The 21,642-nt window shown below is 27.5% G+C and overlaps 1 protein-coding gene across 1 annotated transcript; it reads right to left on the bottom strand.

Moving 5' to 3' along the window:
* Positions 1–19,943: 19,943 nt before the first annotated feature.
* LOC145839096 (kelch-like protein 7) lies at positions 19,944–21,200 on the bottom strand. The gene has a single exon (XM_082946705.1). It carries the CDS (start codon positions 21,198–21,200, stop codon positions 19,944–19,946), a length of 1,257 nt encoding a protein of 418 aa, XP_082802831.1.
* Between the last annotated feature and the right edge of the window lie 442 nt (positions 21,201–21,642).

Raw genomic sequence — 21,642 nt, 5'->3', positions numbered from 1 at the left:
CATTGCAAGATATATACCAAATAGTTAACACATATACAAAAAAATTATGTAGAGGATTGTAAGTTGAATTTAATTTTAAAGAAAATGATGAAGTTTTACTAAACTAATGTCGTTAACAAGTTCTTAAAATGATATGGTCAGTTTTTAGTCATCTATAAGAATCAAAACTTGAACATTTATTGTATACGTGTTGATCTTGCAACATTGAACTAAATTACTAATTGCTGTGTAGTTTAAAGAATATGGTTTGCTCCACAAAAAAAAAACTACTATAAACTAAATGTATATAAAACTTAATATTACATAAACATTTTTGGAAACAACCTGTACTTACTAGTTCATAAAAAGTGCATAAAAACCACTTATTTTCATTTGTTAGCTAATAAAGATGGCAATTTTAAGAAATTTAGTAAAAACTTTCTCTTGTGAAAAGTGAAAATTCAAAATAACAACTCTTCCTGAAATCAAAATAAAGTTTTAAACTAAAAGTTATTTCATCTGACTTAAAAAGAAGCCAAATTAACTCTGGTCATTCTTTGTAACTATTTTAACATTCTATATCTAAAAAAATTGCAAATAAGCAAAACTGGTTTATAAACAATGTATTTAGTAAACAATATAAGCTTCTTTTTTCACGGTTTGCCCAGAAAACAGTAAACTAGTCGACACACGCCTCTGGTTTGATTTCAAGTCTAAAAATTTCATAATACTTAAATGAAATTAAAATATCTATTTTAAAGCTTATTTCTGAAAACCCTAAATATTTTACAAAGCTGTCCCTGTTTTAAATTTAAAAAAGACGAAGAGTGCCAAAAATACCAAATTTTACGAAACACCAAAATTGCCAAAAAGACCATTTTCTCATCGGGACTATATATTTGCCACATACTGACAGTCTTCATTTGCTAAGAAGACTTCATACAGGTAAGACAACAACTAAAGTTAATAAATATACAGAATTTAATAACAAGTGATTTTTTTAAGTTTATTTTTTCTTATCAAGATAAAGTAGTTTTGTTCAGTTTTATATAGCTTTTAAAATGTTTGTAAAGTAGTTTTTATTTTTATAAGTAAGTAGAAATTTCACTAAAGTAATGTTTTATTACTAAATAATGTTGATGAAGTATCGATAAATAATTTTAATAAGTTAACAGGTAGTACTAAATAAGTTAATAAACTCAGTCTAGAAATAAAAAAATCTAGACAGTCTTAAGATTTTTTGACAATCTCAGTAAATTTTTATTACCTAGATCTTGAATAAGGTTTAATTGTAACAGTTGCAATTTTATGATATCTTAAAAACAATTTGTACAAATGCTACTAATTAAGCTAATAATGCTACAACTCCATATAACAGGGTTGCCAAAAAACATCAAAACCTGAAAAAACCAAGGATTTGAAAATTTAAGCTAAAAAACCTGGAATTTGTGAAATTTTGAAAGAAAAACCTGGAAAAACCTGTAATTTTAAACAATTTTTATATGTTAAGTAGTAAAATTTCTATCTGACACAAAAAATGTATCATATAGATAAAAAAAAATTTTACCATTACATTTTTTTACTAAAAACACATTTGAAGTAGCTTTACAGTATCTTTTCAATGTTTTTATACTATTTAACAAATTTTTTTTTCTTAAACTCAACTTTAAACCAAAGTTCGACCTAAAAATATGTACTTTTAAAAACCTGGAGAAAAGACACTAGGCAACACTAAAATAGCCAATTTTATTTATAAACAGTAATTTTGAAATACTTAGCTAGAAATTGTTACGTCATAAAGCATAAAAGTATGTTTGAAATTTTTAAACTAAAGTTGAATTATACTTAGCTGACATGAAGTTGTTTGTAAAACAAAACTGTTTAAACAAAAACATTTAAGATAGTAGAAATTTTACCTAAAACAAAATTAAATAAAAAGTATATTATAAACAACACGAATAGTACTAAAAACGACAACAATAATACTAAAAACACGCTATTTATAAAGTTTTAAATTGTAAAAATCTCTTTGTTTGCAAATCTTCGGCTCACGAGTTCTGATAAAAAAAGATTCTAGAAAAGGGATGTTAAGTGTTTCTCGCTCTAGATAGAATTTTGAACCTAAAATCCAGGTAGTTCTTAGCATAAACAGGGTTGTTGAGGAGGTGCTCTTGGATAGATGACTGTTCACCTTTCGGATTGACGTCTTCATTAAAAACAAACCTCTTTAGCTTTTTCGTGACATGCTGATCTCCCCGGACGTGGAAACGTTGAGATGTTCGACTTACGTAGTCATTTTCGCAATGACAATTAAATATCTATACTACAATACTTAAATCATGGATAGGTGTGGCATCTTTCACAATTCCGTTAAGCGGGTGGTTGGTGCTGTACACAACACGTAGCGAAACGCTATTAAAGGTAGATTTTACAGCTAATGAAGCTTGCTTAGCCAGTCTTATTGAGTTTTCACCCATATAAGTCTTATTGAGTTTTCACCTATTCCACTACCTTAAATGTTTTTGTTTTAACAGTTTTGTTTTACAAACAACTTCAAGTCAGCTGAGTATTATTCAACTCTAATTTAAACATTTTAAACATAATTTTATGCTTTATGACGTAACAATTTTTAGCTTGGTACAGTAACCTCTCGCATCTTTACGTACTCGTGATATTACGCACTCTCGTTTAGTTACGCATTTTAGAATTCTAAAAATAAATTACAAAAATTTTATTTTTTTTTAATATTGCAGAAATTAGGTTTATTGTAAAGTTTTAATTTGAAATATGTATTTGAATACTGACTCACTTATCTATATTTTTAGACCTTGTAAACTTATGTTACTTGACTAATTGATAAACATTTAGTTATACCTCAGTATAACAGAAATTTTGTAAACAATAAGAGATTAAATTAAAATTCTGAAAGAAATATGACTGTGTTAAATAATGAAATAATGAGAGTTTTAAACACAAATAAATTATACAGCACTCTTGCCCTAATTACAAATTGAATTTGCTAAGTAGAAGAGAATATAAATGTTAAGTATCAAATAAGTCACTTATAAATAATTATAAAGATAAACTCTACTTATTATTAAATTAGTAAAATTTTTCAATAAGTATTATTATTTTACATAAATTAAGATATTTATGTATAGTTTTGTTATTTGTTTTCATATTTATAAATTAAGTAAACAAATTGTTAAAAGTGGGAAATTCCCTAGTCTGCTTTTAACTAGAAGCAATATTAAAAAACAGCCATTATAGTAAGTATATTTGGTACCTTTCGTATCTTTACGCATTTTTTCTGTGGACACAATGTGCGTAATAAACGAGAGGTTACTGTATTTAATATTACTGTTTATAACTAAATTTATTCTACCTTAGTATAAGTTTTTAGCAAATCTATCCTGGTAAATAGCTAAACAAAATTAATTAATAAATCTTTTTAAAATGAGTGACTTATGTTTTTTTTTTAATTACATATTACGTAAACAATAAGCAATGATAAAATATATGATACATAATACAGAATTAAATACATTTAAAAATCAATTTTTTTAACTACTTTAAACTAGTCTTTAAAAAACTTTCCAGCTTAATTAAATCTGTAAACTTCATAGATAAACATTTAACATTAACTTGCATTTACAAAGTTATGAGGAATTTAAATCTTTTTTACCTTTAAAATTTTCAAAACAAAAAAAAAACTTTTCATGTATAAATTTGTATTTGATGATGTCAAAATCTAAATAAAACTAAAAAAAGTTTTTTATCCGTTTTGTATTACTAATCTTCACTATAAACCCGGTTATGAAAGACGGTAGAGGTAGAAACTAGAAGTTTTTTAAGTTCTAAGTGTTTAAAATATTCTATTCTTTGATTCTAATTCATCAAGATTAGATACTTGACGATTTCAGTTTATAAACATCGCCTTTTAAAACTGCTAGTTTTTATACTCAAAATCTAATTCTGGCAACTATGTTTACAAGTGTGCTCTAAGTTTTACTAAATTTGAGTTAAAATAAAACATATCTTATTTCTTAAGTGTGTTTTTTAATAGGATTGCCTTAGAAATGTTTTTTTTTTCTAGTAAATGTGCCTCGTCACTTGTATAAAGCTACTTACCCCTAATTTAGATAACTTTGTTGTAGATGTACTTGTACAGCAACTATCATTAAGACTTGTATAATCTTATAGTTTAGTCATACAAAGTTTTAGTATTTTCAATACCAAGTTATAATCATAAAACTATATGATACAAAATTATACATTAAAAACCAACTTTCACTAGTCATGCTTTCGATTTTAATTGAAACAGTTGTTGTTCCTAACTTAAATTTTTTTATAACAGTAGAGTTGTATTACTTAGTAAATTGATGCACCATGTACTATAACTTAAAAGATTTATCAGTTTAAGCACAAGATTTGTATATAAGTATTCAAAGTTATTATGTTGGTAAGTAAAAAATGAACAGTTGTTTTCAGCTTTAACACCAAAACTGGAATTTGCAAATTAAGTATTTGTTTACTATTTAAATTTATTAAAAAATTTGAAAATATATTAGATAAATTTTATTTAGCTTATTTATTCTTTTGCCTCACCCTAAATTTGTGCTATTGTAAATGATACTATTCATTCAATACTACTATTCTGGATATTTCAATTTGTAAAATTGGATAAAATTGAACAAACTAGTGATGTAAAATAATGTTGTAAAGGAGATTGATCAGACAGGTATGACATAAAATAAGTAGAAACTGTCTAGATAGAAATTGGCATTACATTAACAATTTAAAAGCTACTATTACTATATAAACCCTTATATATGAATAGATATTCATGAGCAAGTTCTTAACTTTATTTTAGCAAAAACATGACACTGAGACACAAGCACTTTATATACAAAAAATAAGGTCAAAATAATACAGTTATATTACTTATACAACAAGATTTAAGTAGCAAAATTAAACATTAAAAATCATAAAAATAAAACACGTAAATACGAACTTAATTTATAAAAAAGAAAACAGAAAGTTTACACAAATTAACAATTTAACTAAAATTGATCTTAGACATGTCAAATGGTTGTCCTGCAGATGGAGATCCCGGAGCGTTCCACGCAGCTCTCATCATCTTCTCGTTTTCAATTTGTTTTGATGTTAGTTTGCCAACTCTTTTCGCGTGTTGATCGTACTGCTCCTTAGCAATGACATCCCTATCGTCCTGGTGAAGAGTATCCATACTTCTCTCACGCCACATTTTGTCGACATCTACTTCCTCTTCACCTACAAGAAGAGCTTCCAACCACTTAGTGCATCCGTCAATTATTTTCTTTTCAAAGTTCGCCTAAAGAAATTTAAAAAAATTTTGGTATTTTTGGTCGTTAATACTCAAGTATTAGTCTTATTAATTATAAACTTAAAAGCTTACAAAAAGTAAAAAATAGATATTTTTTTGATTTTATTGACTTAAATATTAGTCATGTTATGAATACACTTAACAAAAACTTACCCCTATGTCTTTAATGCCATCAACTTTACTATCTTCCATCCACCAAGTAGTAGCTGCATCGTGAACGTTAATCTCGTGCTTGAAGTCAGCGTCAATAAATTTGATCATTGGCTTACTTTCATCTTGATCTTCAATTTCAATTAGAATATGAGTAGGAGTAATAACAACACGAACTTGCTTGATATTCTGAATGTGAGACGGAAGATGGAATTTGGCGTTTATTTCACCAAACTGCTGAGACCAGTCATACTTTTCTCTAACTGCTCCGTTGTAAGTTTCAGGATTCTTCTGAAAGTCTTCCTGAGTCAATTGACTACTATCAATAATATCTTCTTGCTTATTTTTTCTACTCTTAGCTTTTGGTTGTTTATCTGCTACAACTTTACTTTCGGTTCCATTCTCCTTTTTACAAAATTCAGAAAATTTCTTAGCTGCATCTGCAGGCAAACCTTTACTGAGATCTCTTTCGCGATGAATTTTTTCCAGATCTATTTCCTCTTCACCTTTGAGAAGAGCACTCCACCACTCAGCGCGTTCATTGACCTCCTTCTTCAAAAGACTTATCTGTAATTATTTAATTAAGTTTATCAAACAATACTATTTTAAAATAGTTATACTATTAACAAAATATTGAAAAAATACGTATAGAAACAAAAGGTTTTCTTTACAAAACGTATTGTAAAAAATCATTACAAAAATACAATTACAGAAAGAATACTTTCTTCAGAATACTTAACTGTTGATAAATTAACGTAAAGCTTATTTATAATATTAGTTTTTTAAGATATTTATAAAAGTAAATTCAAACTTACATAAAGAATACCATTTTCAAACCACCAAGTAGTCTGTTCATCAAAGTGGTTAATTTCATGTTTGAGATCGTCATCGATATACTTGATCATCGGTTTGCAGGGATCTTCATCTTGGACTTCTACTAGGAGATGCTTGGCGTCATACTGTACACGAAATTGTTTGGCCTTCTTAATGTATGAAGGAAAATGAATTATGACGGTAACATCATTATACTTTTGTGACCAAGAATATTTTTTCTTTACCGCCCCATTATAACTGTCAGCTCTTGCCTGAAAGTCTTCCTGGGTCATTTTATTCAACATTTTCAATTTTTCTGCCCTAATTCTTTGTTTGAGCACTGCAGCACCTTTCGATCTCCTGTTTTGATGCTTTTTGAAAAAATTGTCAACCACTTTCTTGGCAACACCAGCTGGCAAACCAAACTTGCTATCATCTGATTTTTCAAGAAAGAAAGCAGTGTGCTTGTTCAGGTAATTAAACACCACATCAAGAAATTTTTCAGGAGTTTTTGTTTGCTCCATTACTTCAGCAAGCAATTTTTTGCAATCGCTTTCAGACATAGTAATTAATTTATCAAGCGTACAAATCTGTATGGCATGTAATGACTTAGAAAACTAGGTTGGAATAAAATATTAATTTTAGTAAGTTATTTCGCAAAACAACATCGTACTAATATTTATACACATATTTAGGTAAAAAAGTCTGTAGTTAACATTCACTAAGCTTTATTATTAAAAAAGTATTCATAAATTAGTTTTTAAATCATCTAAATTCAATAAGCAAACACTTTATTACCACTTGATTCTCTCATACAAATGTATGACAAAAAATAACCCTACAACATTAACAGACTTAGGTAAAAACTCACAGGCAAGGTTTTTTTATGTATAACTTGTAAAAAATGTACACTTATCTTTTTACCAAATGATTTAGTCTAAATAAGTCTGTTATAATACTAAAGTTCGATAATAATATAGAAGATATAGTCTTATAAAGATATACTGAACAAAAACTTACCCCTATGTCTTTTATCCCTGTAACTTTAATGTCCTCCATCCACCAAGTAGTAGCTGCATCGTGAACGTTAATCTCGTGCTTGAAGTCAGCGTCAATAAATTTGATCATTGGCTTACTTTCATCTTGATCTTCAATTTCAATAAGAGTATGAGTAGGAGTAATAACAATACGAACTTGCTTGATATTCTGAATGTGAGACGGAAGATGGAATTTGGCGTTTACTTCACCAAACTGCTGAGACCAGTCATACTTTTCTCTAGCTGCGCCGTTGTAAGTTTCAGGATTCTTCTGAAAGTCTTCTTGAGTCATCTTACTAATATTAACGACATCTTCTTGCTTATTTTTCCTAACCTTAGCTTTTGGTTTTTTACCTGTAATTTTTAAATTAAGTTTGTCAAACAATATTATTTTAGAATAATTATTTAAGACGGTAATATGAATGCACTTACATTTCTTTTGGTAAATTTTTTCCGAGATCAGGAGATTTTCTATTAATCTCCTGTCTTGATAAGTATCTATGGAATTCTTTTCCTTCGAATTTGATTTTACATAAAAAAAATATTGTGGACTTTTTATGACTAGTTTTGTTCGGGAACACTTGCAATATAGTAGATCCATTTGGCAAACTTTGGATGCGTTGCTTAATCATTAATGTAAAAGAGATATTGCCTATAACTACTTTTATATACTATTTAATTTAGTAAACAACCTTAAATTTACTTAAACATAAACTTATTTTTAGACTTAGTTGTACTACATTTGAAAAGTTTTCATATTTTTCTATTGATTGTTTTGAGAGAAAATATTTAAATATTTAATTTTTGTCACTTGTTAAACTGTTCATCATTTAAGTCATTTAAAGAAAAAAGAAAAATTACTTTGTACAGTTAGAGTAGTTAAAATTGAAAACTACAAAGCTTACAACTCAAAATTTCTCTATAATTTATTAATTTATTCATTGGATAAATAATATAGGTAAATAGTGTCTCAAATTAGTTTGAGCAAAATTTAAAATAACAGTTTAAAAAAAAAGTTTAATTCCTCAAATTAACTTTTAATTTTTTTTCTTAAACCTAGTGAATAAACACACTTAGAGAAAACTTTACACACTAGTTGTTTGTTTTTTGAGACAATCCTTTACAGAACTTTTTAAAAATATTATGACTGAAAAGTTTTAGTTTGAAATCTGCTTAAATCATTTGAGTTTTAAAATTTTGTTTTTCAGTCATAAGACTTACATAAGAGCTAATTTTGTTTGAATTCATATCAGTTACATTATTATATGATCTATAAACCATGAGAGTTAACTTTAAAAGAACTTTTTAATAACTATATATTTCCAAGTAAAGCTTTTATCTTTTAAAGTCTAAGCAAAAAAATATATTATCATATACAGATCAAGTTTAATAAGGCTTTTTTTTGTTTATATTAACAATAATTTTTGATGAACTTTATAAAGCATTTAAATCTAAATTTTTTTATACATTTTTTAGCTTTAATTGACAATTAAATTAAAGAATTGAAAGTTTAGCCATTAAGTTTGACTTACTAATTATTTATAGTTTTAATTAAACAACTAAAATACATTTAAGTTTACAGTTTCAGATTTTTTAACCCTAAGCTTTTTTAACTTAAGTGTAAATTAGAATACTAGCTACTGTAAAATAGTTCTAAGTAATATTATTGTGCGTATTTATGAGTTTTAAATTTGATTTATTTATCTTATTTACTCTAACTTCAAATCTTCACAACATATGTATAAATTTGTTTTTGTTCAGTATTTTTTAGTGTTGTTGGTAAAAGCAGTGTTTCTTCTGAGTAAACTAAATACTAATTCTTTGTTTCGGTTTAGACTTTAGTTTATTGTGAAACAACTTTTTAACAGCACAAAATTTTAGTTGTAAGCTGTTTATTTTATTGAATTTGTTTCCCTACACTACTACTTGATACTTTTCTTGCTTATATGTTATAACAAACAGCTTAATTAAACAAAAAATCAAGCTCGCTTTAGTAAAGAAACTTGTAATAGTATTAAATTATTAATTATCAAACAACGAAAAAAGCGCTTAAAATAGTTATTCCAAGGACCTAGTGCACGAATACCTTTCGGTTATCGAGTTTGTCACCACTTGGACACTTTTTAACGTTTTGTCGATGTCAAAAGTTTAAATTTAATTTGTTAAAACTTTTATCCGTTATAGTTGCGTTTTTGTTAAGGTCTCAAACTATTTTACGCTTTTATTGAAACTAAATAATGTATGAACAAAGCTACACGTAGCATACTTAGTTTAATTAAGTAATGTTTTAATTATCTTCTAGTCCTTATAAACTAAAAAAAAATATTTTTTTTAAATTTTGGCAATACTTCTCTTCAACGTAGCGCAAGCAAGTAAGTTATAGTTTATATGATACTACTATAGTTATAGTAGTATTATATCTTATATTGCTTTATTGAAAACATCCCAACGCCTCAAAATTTTAATTTATTTCGAAAACAGTTAGATGTTTTTTAATTACTTGTGCAAAGTCGATGTATTTTTGAATGTAAACAAAGTTACAGTTTTAATAACTTTTAATTAAAAAAAAAATTGTAAACAAATGTGTTTAACTTATTAACGATCTTAGCTTCCTAAAAACAAGGCAATTGCAGTGCAATAGAAACGCATCGCTGTTACCAAACACATTTTGTAAACATTAAAAGAACGACTTTCACCACACACAGGGTTCTGCTCCACTCATGACTCAGCAGACGCGCCGAAGGAAAACGGATCTGTTCCCGGGAATTACCGCGGCTGCGTGGCAACCTTCAAGCTAAAAATCCCCGACTCTGCAACAAGCGTGGAAGTGCGCATCCGAAATAACGGGATCGAGCCGGAGTCGGTGAACTTGCGCACTGCGCGCAGTACGATGTTCGGGCGCACAAAGCGCACCATGGACACCTGGACAGCAGAAACTGACAACTTTCTCGTAAGTTTGCAGTTGGCCTGGTTGGCTTTTTTCGGCCGAACACTAATCGTATTGCTGACGTAAAAACAAGCTCTTAGGTTAAAGACGAAGCAGTTAAAGGTAGTTGAACAAGGTGAAATGTTAAGGTACGATTACTATTACTGTCAGATTATTATTATTACTACTATAGTTAAGAATTTATAAACTTAAGAACTAAATACATACTGAACGTAGAAAAAAATCTTAAAATATATTTTTATAGGTAAGAGACGTTTTAAAAAGTTTAAATGATAAAAGTACAGATTGTCAGAACAACTTTTTGTTACAATTCTAATCTGTAGTAACAAGATACTGGTTATTAAAACAAAGGTAGTTTTTTTTTTATGTTAAAATTTTAATTTGGTCACGCTGGTAAAAGAGTTGATAAAAGTGAACTACTTTCAAAGCAAGCAATTAGCGAATAACATTAAAACAAATTTTATTCGTCACTGATTCCCTCAAAGTAGTTGGATTTTTCAGTTAACAGGTTATGTAGAGGGTATAAATTGAAGGTTAACCATCAGCTTCGAACTTCAAGAAAGTCACTATGGTGATGTCTTTGAAATTGCTGCGAAAACGGAAGGCATGACCACGTGGTGCAGTCACGAGCCAATCAAAATAGCAGGTTAACTTGAAAGTTTTCGAAATATTTGAAATAAAGTAAAGTGCTTACCGCCTTTATACACCATTGTTAGCATTTTCCTGTACAGCTGATTGTTTTTTTTTTATGGTTTTACTTTCTGCTATAAATTTACTGCTAAAAACTTATTTAAATGCTAACGTAATTGTATGTCTCAGATAAGATGTATTTAAATTAAATCTTTTATTTTCTTTTTTTCTTAAAAAACATTACTTCTCGACTTTTTCATTTTGAACTTATTCTTATTTAGCACTTAAGTATTTGACTTACAATCTATGAGAAAATTGGTTGCGTAGTAACACATTTAAAAAAGATACAAACAAAAACTAAACAATTGCTCTAACAGCTTCAAGTGGTATGAAGTTGTCAACACTTCGAGTCGCCGGCATTGCTGGCGGATTCGCAGCCTTATTGGTCCTGGCTTTTCTAATTGTGTGCTTGAGGAGGCAATGAGGAAAAAGAGATTTGCTCAATATGAACCGCGATATTAAGCTTGGACTCTACAACAAATGAGGTTATTCTGTATTTTTTTATTTTTACTTACATTTTTTCTGTACAGTAACCTCTCGCATCTTTACGCACTCGTGACGTTACTTACTCTCGTTTAGTAACGCATTTAAGAATTCTAAAAATTTAAAAAATTAAAATTTTAATATTTTTTAATATTGCACAAATTAGATTTATTGTATATTTATATTTTAAAATATGTATTTAAATTCTAACTCTCCTTTCGATATCTTTAGATTTTGTAAACTTATGTTCCTTGACTAATTGATAAACATTTAGTTATACCCAAGTAAATTTCATTCCTACTCAAAAAATCCATTAATATGTATTCAATACAATGCAAGAAAAGTTTATCCTTATGTGGGCAAAGGTCAAATTAAAAAAAGTTGTAGTAACATAAACTATTTTTATTAAACATTTTTCTTATACATATTTTATATATCTTTGTTCAAACGAAGAAATCCATTACAGCACTAAATGCATACTTTTGTAAAAGGCTATAGAAACAAATTTTAATATAGATACTACACCATTTCTTAATTGTAAACAAACACTTAATTATAAATTGAACTTGCTAAGTAGAATAGAATATAAAGGTTAAGTATCAAATAAGTCACATATAAATAAAGATAAAGATAAAAGCTACTTATTATTAAAATTAGTAAATTTTTTTTACAAATATTATTATTTTATATAAATTTAAATTCTAATTTTTATATTTGTATAGTTTTAACTTTTGTTTACCATATTTATAAATAAAATAAACAAATAGTTAAAAGTGGGAAAGTCCCCAGCCTGCTTTTAATAAGAAGCAATATCAAAAAACAGCCATTACAGTTAGTATATTTTATCCCTCTCGTATATTTACGATCTCTCGTATCTTTACGCATTTTTTCTGTTAACACAATGTGCGTGAATAAGCGAGAGGTTACTGTGATCATATTTTCAATGCTTAAATTGTCTCTTTTTTAAGTTTAAAGTTTTGGTAAAATAAGTACTTTACTAATTTTTAGCATTAATAACATTTAGTTCGCCCTTTAAAAACGCCTAAAGTATCTAAATAAGTATGATTCAAACGTGAGTTAATACAGGAGTTGGCAGGCATTTGGTGGTTTCGGACCAAATTTCAAAACTAAAATATTCGTGGGCCGCAGCTAAAGTTAATGTTTTTACTTTTCCAACATATCTAATTAAAATACAAAATTTCCGTAAGTTTTACCTAAACTTTTTTAAATTACTCTTCACTTTAGTCATCGGAATGTTTAGTGTAATTTTCAAAAAATTATTTTGCTGGCCAAAGTTGCATGCTTGCTGCCGCAGGTTATACTTTTCAAGAGCAGAAATTTGCTAACCCCTGAGATATTATACGCTTACATAAACAACTATATCGTTTTATTGTATTCTGTTAAGACTTTTTTTTAATACTTTAAGGTGTTTTGAATTGATAAGAGTTATTTTTAGGTTCACCTTTTGATACAAAAGAGTTTTCAAATTGTTAACAATATTTTGGCCATTGTTTTGAATTTGTTTACAAATACACTAAAACACAAAACAACGCTCTATCTCAAATATAAATTTTTTAATGTATAATATAATTATAAGTTTACTGCTTTTAAGTATGATAAAACTAAATATAAAGATTTAATGAAGCTAGATCAATATATAAAAAAATATATATAAATTGTTGTGTTATTTACTTAATACTTGGTGTGCATTTGAAACTTATCTTAGTAGTTTTTTTCTGTTTTAATGCTTTAAACTATGACTTTTATTTAAAGTACTTTTGCAAAAAAAAAAGTATATGCAGAACAAAACATAGATTTTTAACTTCAAATTTTATTATTAAAATATAATACATCAATGGTATTTTAAGTAGTTTAAGTTGCTCCGTACCACGCATCTTAAAATAATAATTCTTAAGTAGAGTTGCAAGAATATTTATATTGTAAAATATTTTGTTCTGCCTAAAACCAATGAATTAAAGCAAGATAATTTTTATTTTTTAATTAATAAAACTTTCGTATCAACTTAAAGACACAGTATTTATTTTTAGAGTCAAGTCTATACGCAAGACTACAATCAAGACCATGCTGGGACCATGAAATGAATAGAGTTGAAACCAAACATTTTGAAAGAAGTGAAACGGGGTCTGAAAGTGGGAAGTTTCCGAAACCAGAGCGAATTCCGTTCATCATTTTCCGTTCATCAAGTTTTTAAGTTTAAGAATATTTTTTTGTTCGTTGTCTGTTGTTTAAGTGTTCAGGCAGTATCAAATTAATGAATAATTTCAATGATAGTTCTTGTGTACTTAAAATTTTAAAGCTAGTTATGATACATTTAAAAAACTAACAAGCTTATATTACATTTTACAATTGAATAAACGTAACATTTATAATTGACCAACAATAGACCACGGGTTGACAAACTGCAGCCCATGGAGTATATTTTTTATCAGTTATAAACTTTCTCAAACCAATAACCCGAAACTTTTAAAGTTGACACCTACAATAAGGGTCTTAGCTTGGTGGGAATCTTTATTAGCTTTTTTTTAATCTTTTAAGATTTTTGCTTTATAAAAGTAATTTTTATAAGTAAAACAATTTTTTTAATAACTGCGGCCAACGAAAAGATCTCTTCTATGCAGTGCAGTCCGCGAGCAATTTTTTCGACGAAAAATTATTGCGACTTATAAAAAGCTGCACCAGATCAAAATTCGCTGACTCACGATTTTTTAATTTAAATGTGGAACCTCGACCATTTACCATTATCCCTGACAACGTTAACATTGTTGCAAACATTAAAATTAAATTTTAGTTTCCTTACTTACGCTCTAATACAGGGTTACCCAAAATAAGTCATATGCCCCCTTGGGGGCCTTGAAGCCATAGTCTAAAACTTACACAAGATATTATGTAGTTGAAAAAAAGGTTTCATACATTTTTGGAAGTTTTGTATAAATTCTTGTTGGAGGGGACAATAACTTTTTTTTTCCTATAAAGGACCTTAGGAAAAATTTTTTGGGAAATTCTGCTCTAATATAACACTTATACTTTTAAATTTAAGTAATATACCTAAAGTTTTTAAATTGAAATCTTATCAGTTTCCCCCTTTAAATTAAGCTCGTACACGAAATTCAGCATCTGTAGTTACTCAACCATTTTCTCTTAAATCTCGGTCATTTAAAGGGATTTTTATAGGTTTTTTACTTTATCAAAACGGTTCAAATTTAGCGGTTCGTTTTAAAAGTGGCATGCGTCTAATTATTTTTACTTTCAAGCATACCAACACTAAACAAGCTGCTTTTAATAAAGTTAGATATGCCTAAATAATAAAGAACTAGATTTGTTTAACTGAATTAATTTTTTTCAATATTGTGCACTGGAATGTTTATTTCTAGTTTAAAAGATTGTAGCAAGAAGCTGCATAAAAAAAAATCATCTTAAATACAGTATAAAAGTATATATATATACATTCTCTTACCATACATGGACTTTGAAAAACAAGTATAATTGAGTTGCTTGAATATTTTTACAGACTTTACATATTGTAAAAGTTGTAAGTTTTTTACATATTGTCATTAAGTATGTATGTATTGAAACAATAATAATAATTTTCTAAACTTGGACAATTGTACTCAACGCTTTTTCAAGCAAGGTCTAATAATTTAAAATGTGTATAACTAATATAAACTACTTCTTCTTTAAGATAAAGAGTGGTGATCAAAATTACCGCTTTTTGTAGATACTATAATGAGTTTAACCTATTTTTCTATAAATAAAGTTAAAGTATCTAGATGTATATTTTGAACCATTAAAGTAATAATTATATTTAAAAATATTTTTGTTTAAATTCATAATTTTTTCTGTTCGTAACGTTTTATTTCGGTTTTTTACAGGAGTGAGTCATAATCTAAAATCATTATCAACTTATGTTTGATTAAATTTTCATTCGATTACTTACAGCATTTTAAGTAATAACAAAGCTATTTACTTATGAGTTATTTTTACAATAACTATCATTATTTTTTTATAATAAACATATATTGCTAAGCGCTTTAAAATAGCAAAAAGCTGCCCATTCCATACTTACTAAAAACTCTATAATTACTTTTAATCCTGTAATTTTTATTACTCATATACTAGTTGATAAACTTTGAAAACGATACAAATTGTTTTACGATTATAACTTTGCTTAATTTATATATTCTAAATATAAAGTGAGGGGTCAAACTAAAGAAAAAAGAGTAGCATGACTATATTTTGTTTAAACTTTTACTTTACTTTCAGATAGTAAGTTCAAGTTTTGTTTATTACAACAACTAATTCATATAAACCACATTTAAACTTTCTTTAATTACTTATCCAGGTAATAGTAAAAATAACTAAAACCAAGCAAAGGTGATAAAATAGTAGTTAACGAATTTGTAAAGATTAAGAAAAACATGAGAAAGTCAGATAAAACTTTAAAAAGTAAAAAAAAAGAAATCAAAAAAAAAAAAAAATTAATTGAGAATAATAAATCAAATAATTAAAAAAAATAAATAGAATAAATTCAAAAATAAAAAGTACTTTTTTAAGTAAAAAATAGTAAATTATATGTAAAGTTGATTACAACAAAACAATAAAAAAAAACATCAGAACTAAAAACATCAAAAAAACTAGTCAATAAATAGATTTAAAAAAAAAAAAAACATAAACAAAATTTAAAAATATTAAAACGATTAAAAATTATTAAATTAAATAATAATCATATTCAGTAAAGTTCCAAAGTAAATTCAATAAAAATGTCAAAATAAATGAACCAAATAATTAAATAAATTTAAAACAAATAATAACAATTAAAAAAGTCAAAATGAACAAGTTAAATAATTAAACAAAAATCAATCAAAAAAAAGTTATATAAATAAAAATAAAAACTAGATTATAAAATTAAATTTTAACCATCATTATAATATAATTACCAAAAAAAAATTTGTTTATATTAATAATTTTTTTTTTGTTGAAAAAAAAAAAAATTAAGTAATTGAAGCCATTGTATTATTTTGTTGTTTTCATTTTAGTCAAAAGCTTGTTTCTCCTTTTTTTTCTAAAAAAAAAAGAAGAAAATAGCTTCTGACAGTGCTTTTTCACAAGTCTGGGTTAGATAAAGAGAAACAACAGAGCAGGAGAAACTTATGAGCTAATTAGAATAAAACGCGTGCAAATAGTGATGCAACTAAGATAAAGCTTAGTCAAATAGAAAATAATGATGCATGAATTATGTTTATATTTTAGAATCGTTAGATTTTGTAGATAAAAAACAAATCATAGAAAATTGGCAGACCTTACCAGATCTTCAATCAAAAGATCTCAAAATTTCAGTATTTTTCACCCTATAGAGCCTAAACCTTTAATTTACATTAAATTTAAAACTCTGGGTATTTGTGTCAATGCTGAAATGTGACCATAAAACTTTTTAAATAAATATCATTTTACTTTATTTTTCTTGTAAAACTAGCAATACAAAAACTCTTTGAAAGCGCTTTTTATCAACTTTCACTTGTTTTTAGATTATTTTAGTAAAACTAGTACATAAAACAAATGTTGAATGTTATAATTTTTGTATAAATATTGGTCAACAAAAAGCTTATTCGAAAAACAGGAAAAAAAAGTTACAAAACACTCTAATATGACTGTAAAAGGGCACTGCTCAGTTCTAACCTGCGCACAACAGTTATAATTTAAAGATCTAAACTAATGATCATTCTCAATCAGTTATAACTAAACTTTTATAAAGGTATTAAGTACGCAGCTTGTTTTATTATTAAAAACAAACGGAGGTAATCTAAGATTTTTTAGGCATACTTTGACTTAAAAGCATTAAAGTGTTGATTTATATGAAAAATTCACAAAATAAGCGACTAGTTGCTATCAGATTATGCCAGTTGCGTATAAATCCCCTCTAGGTGTACACTACACTTTAAAGCAAGATAAGCCTACAGTAAAAAATACAAAACAAAAGTTTGTTAATTGTTTTTATACAAGTTTTAAAAAACGGATTAAAACTTTGGTCCACTTTTATTTACTGAAATTTAAAAATATGCTTGAGCTAGAGTAACATTGGAAAAAAAGTGTTAAAACTTTACATTAATAAAAAATTTACTGTTAAAGTTAAATTTTCGTTTACTTAGAATGTAGATATTATTGAATTTTTTAACTTTGTTTCTACATCAGTACATTTATCCTATATAAACAAAATTGTTTTTAAATCACAAAAAAAATAAGCCAGACTTCAAACTTTATTCTAGTTTGAAATACACAAAATTAAGTCTTAAAAATTTTGCAAACAATGAAAAAGCGTTTAAAATTTACTTAAAATATTCAAACTGATTTAAAAAAAAATTCAAGCAAAGTTTATCAATTGTGGTTTTTTAATAGTAGATAAGTAAACCAATAACATAAACAAATTTTTAACACAATCACTCATACTTTAACTACAATTCTCTAAAAAAGTCAAGTATTTTGTTATAAACTTATATAAGTACATAAATTTACATAACATAACTTATTAATTTCGGGTGGAGCTAAAACTTTTGTCCGTTTAATTTTTATTGTAAAAATTTGACACTTGTTACCATTCTGTCTAACTGAAACATGCTTATTTATTATATTGCGGTAATAATGTGTCTTTACGCATATCAAATAATCTAAAAGAGGATTTTATAAAGTGGGCAAAGTGCCCCCTTAGAGGCCACGACATAAACTTAGTGGGCCGTGAACAGCAAGGGGGCCTCAGAGTTGCAATGAGGTCTTAACTTGAAACTTACACTAGATGAAGTTGATGATGAAAAGCAAAAATAATAAGATCTTAGTCGTTTTTACTGATAGTTTTAAAACTTATATTAGATACTATGAAAAAGTTTAGTAAATATGTGGGGCAACAAGCCGTAAAAGGGGAAGCCACAATGCCGTAATTAAAACTTACACTAGATATTCTGGAGTTGATGATGAAGAGAAAAAAAATGTATGAGGCGTTTTATATGGTAGTTTTTTGAGTAATCTTGTTTGAGGAGGCTAAGACTTTTTAATTTCTTAAAAGAGGACCTTTCAAAAATAAATTTTGGAAACCCTGATCTAGACTCGACAAACTAAAAAAGTTTAAACTATATTAAGAATAAGTCCGTAACAGTGATGTTAAATCGGAGAGCGAAAAATCCCCGCAGTAGAATAAAAAAATAAAAAGCATGGCAATAGAATTAAAATTTCTTATGAAAGCAAAAGCTTATTGGCTTATAAATTTGTTTTTTCTTCTAGCTCTCTCACTTTTCACTTTAGTTTCTTTTATTTCTCCAAATTTCTCTCAATTTACTATAGAGCTTTAAAGCGCGTGTTTACAATTAAAACAGCTGTATTTAACTGCCATCTTGATTATAACATGACTGGTCCGTAACTCTACAGTAACTTTGTTAATCTTAAAAATCATAACTTCATTTTCACAATTTAAACGAAGTTTATTTATGCAAGTTTTGTAACGTTAGCTAAAATAATACTTTAAAATGAATCAAGAGATATTGGTCACAAATTTCAGTGTGGAAGTCTATTACGCTCAGCAAATTTGCAAACAATTTTGAATTACACATTTAAGTGTATGTTTTCAACGTAAAAACAATTTAAATTTATTCTAATTGAAAAAGTAATATAAAAAGTTTAAAATGATAAATAAAACCTGTTTACAATAAACTAAAATACTAGTTTTACAAACTCTAGTTATTTAATGTTAACTTCAGTTTATAAAAAGTTATTTTACTAAGAGTTCTTAAATATAGATGTTTTAAATATTTTTTTCAAATTAGTATATTATTACATTTACCCCTACCCCAAACTGATTTCTAATATTCATACTTATACATAATGCTTTTTATTTTCAATTAACTTCGTTTTGAATATTTTTATAGATAGTTATGTAGAATTTCTTTAAGGGTTTTCTGATAGGATTCAAAATTTACCATAGGCTACTTTAACTTTAAAACCTCTTTTCTAGACAACTATTTTATTTATATGCTTTCGCTATAAAGTTTTAAAAACTTAAGCAAATTAAAACAAAGTGTTATTATAAAGTGGGTTATAATGACTTAAAAACTGCTAAAAAAGGAGCTTATCTTTACAATTGTTGAACGACTCTAAAAAGATATATGACATACTAAAAAAATATATGAAATATGTTTATTCTAAGCAAACTAAATGGTAAAGTTGTGGCCTAGTTACAAATAACAAACAAAAAAAATTAAAAACATTTAAAAAGAAAACTTCTATTTTTAAGCATTCTAAAATAGTCAGCAAAAATTAAGTTTGTTATCCGTTATTAACTCTTACCAAAAATAAGCAAACGAAAATAATAAAATTGTATACATTTAAAAACTTGAAGTAAGTTTGGTACGTGGAGCTACAAACTTATGTGCAACATAATTAAAAAACAGTACGGTATATTTACGTTATATGTAAAAAGTCAACTAATAGAAGGAACTTTTGCACAAGTAAAATAACAAAACTTTTCAGTAATTTCGCAGGATACCTCACTCCATTCGCAATTATCCGAATCATAATATAAAGCAGTGTTTCTTTCTTCAAAAAACACAAGCAACTTGTTTCCAACAGAAAAGGTTTTGCTCGCCATTTCATCGCCCCTCAAAGCAAAACCGTTTCTGTTTTTTACAGCCGCAAAGCTGTTGCAGAGCGAATCAAAAACTTCACATTTCCCTCCGTAGCCTCCCACAACAAACAGCTTGTTTCTTATAACTGCCGAGCCGTGATTGCTTCTGGCTGAGATCATGTTCGGCATGAAAGACCACTCGTCGGTCGCATGGTCGTACACCTCAACCGATCTCAGGTCATCTTGCGAGTCGTGCCCGCCCGTCACTACAACTTTTCCGTTCAAAACCGAACAAGCAGAGTATGCCCTTGAACATTTCAAGCTGGCAATCAGCACACACTTTTGTTGTTTCGGGTCAAACTTCTCGCACAGTCCACCTACTTTATGATCCGTGCCTTGGCCTCCAATCATGTATATTTCATCCATAAAGTTGCAGACACAGTAGTTAGCACGATCAACACACACGTTACTAACAACTTCACTAGTGTTTTTAAGCATTGAATATTTTTTGACAGAAGAAAAACACTCGCCTCTGTCGTTACAACAGAAAAAGAAGTACAGGTCGCCATTACAAAAAACAGTGCTATTATAATGCTGGTCGTTTTTCGTCATTGCACCTATGACTTTTAAATCGTTCAGGTTTTCCGAGTTAATTTGAGTTATATCTGTGTTAAGGACGTTAATTGTCTTATCAGTCGTTTCTTCACCTAGTTCGTCTATAATCGCTTCCGGGTTCCACCCGCAGCCGTAGCAAAGTAAAATGTTGAACTTATTTTGGGTGCAATACCTGTATGTAAAATAAGCGGGCGGTTTTAATTTAAAATAGTATTCTTTTTGTTTCAGAACGTCATCTATTAGTATAGAACCATCTTTAATTTTGTTGAAAGGCAATGTTTTCATATAATCAAGCTCATTTTTTGATAGTAATGGAAAACGAACTTTTAATAAAAGATCTTTTGCATAACAGCTTCTTTCTTCGCTTCCGTAGTTAATCCAAGTTTGAGCTGCCTTAAATATCTGAAGTTCTGAAGTAATATTCAATTGTGAGCTTGAAAGTATTTTTGCTACCAGCCAAAAGTCCAGTTTTAAAAATTGCTCAGTATCGGTAATCATTGTAAAACAGCGCTGTATGTAGCTGAAAGCTGTTTTGGTGAGGTTAAAAGAATTGAAAATATCAGCAATACAATAATATACCATCACATTTTGAACAGTTATTTTGTCTTTTAAGCATTTGCAAATTTCAATTTCTAACTCTTCATTTTGTAAAAGATTGTTGAATTTCAAAGCGAGAAATTTTCTTTCTTGGGCGAAATTTTCTAAAAAATATTTAAAAATCGTTTCATATACTTTATAACTTTTTTTTTACTTTTAATATAAATAAATAAGGCTGAAATAAACAGTTCGAATTTTGTTAATAAAATGTTGTTCAATTTTTGTATACTTTCGAGAAAATAAAATGTAGTACGAAAATTTACAACAAACTATAATAACTTAGTTTTAAAAATTGTATTAAAAAAAATAAAAACTAGAGGTCAACAGTCTTTTATAAGTCACA

This window comes from Thalia democratica, chromosome 6 (assembly GCF_965202585.1).
Source record: "Thalia democratica chromosome 6, ktThaDemo2.hap1.1, whole genome shotgun sequence".
Taxonomy (NCBI): Eukaryota; Metazoa; Chordata; class Thaliacea; order Salpida; family Salpidae; genus Thalia; species Thalia democratica.
The sequence above is the reverse complement of the archived record's forward strand: the minus strand, read 5'-3'. Positions and strand labels throughout refer to the sequence as shown.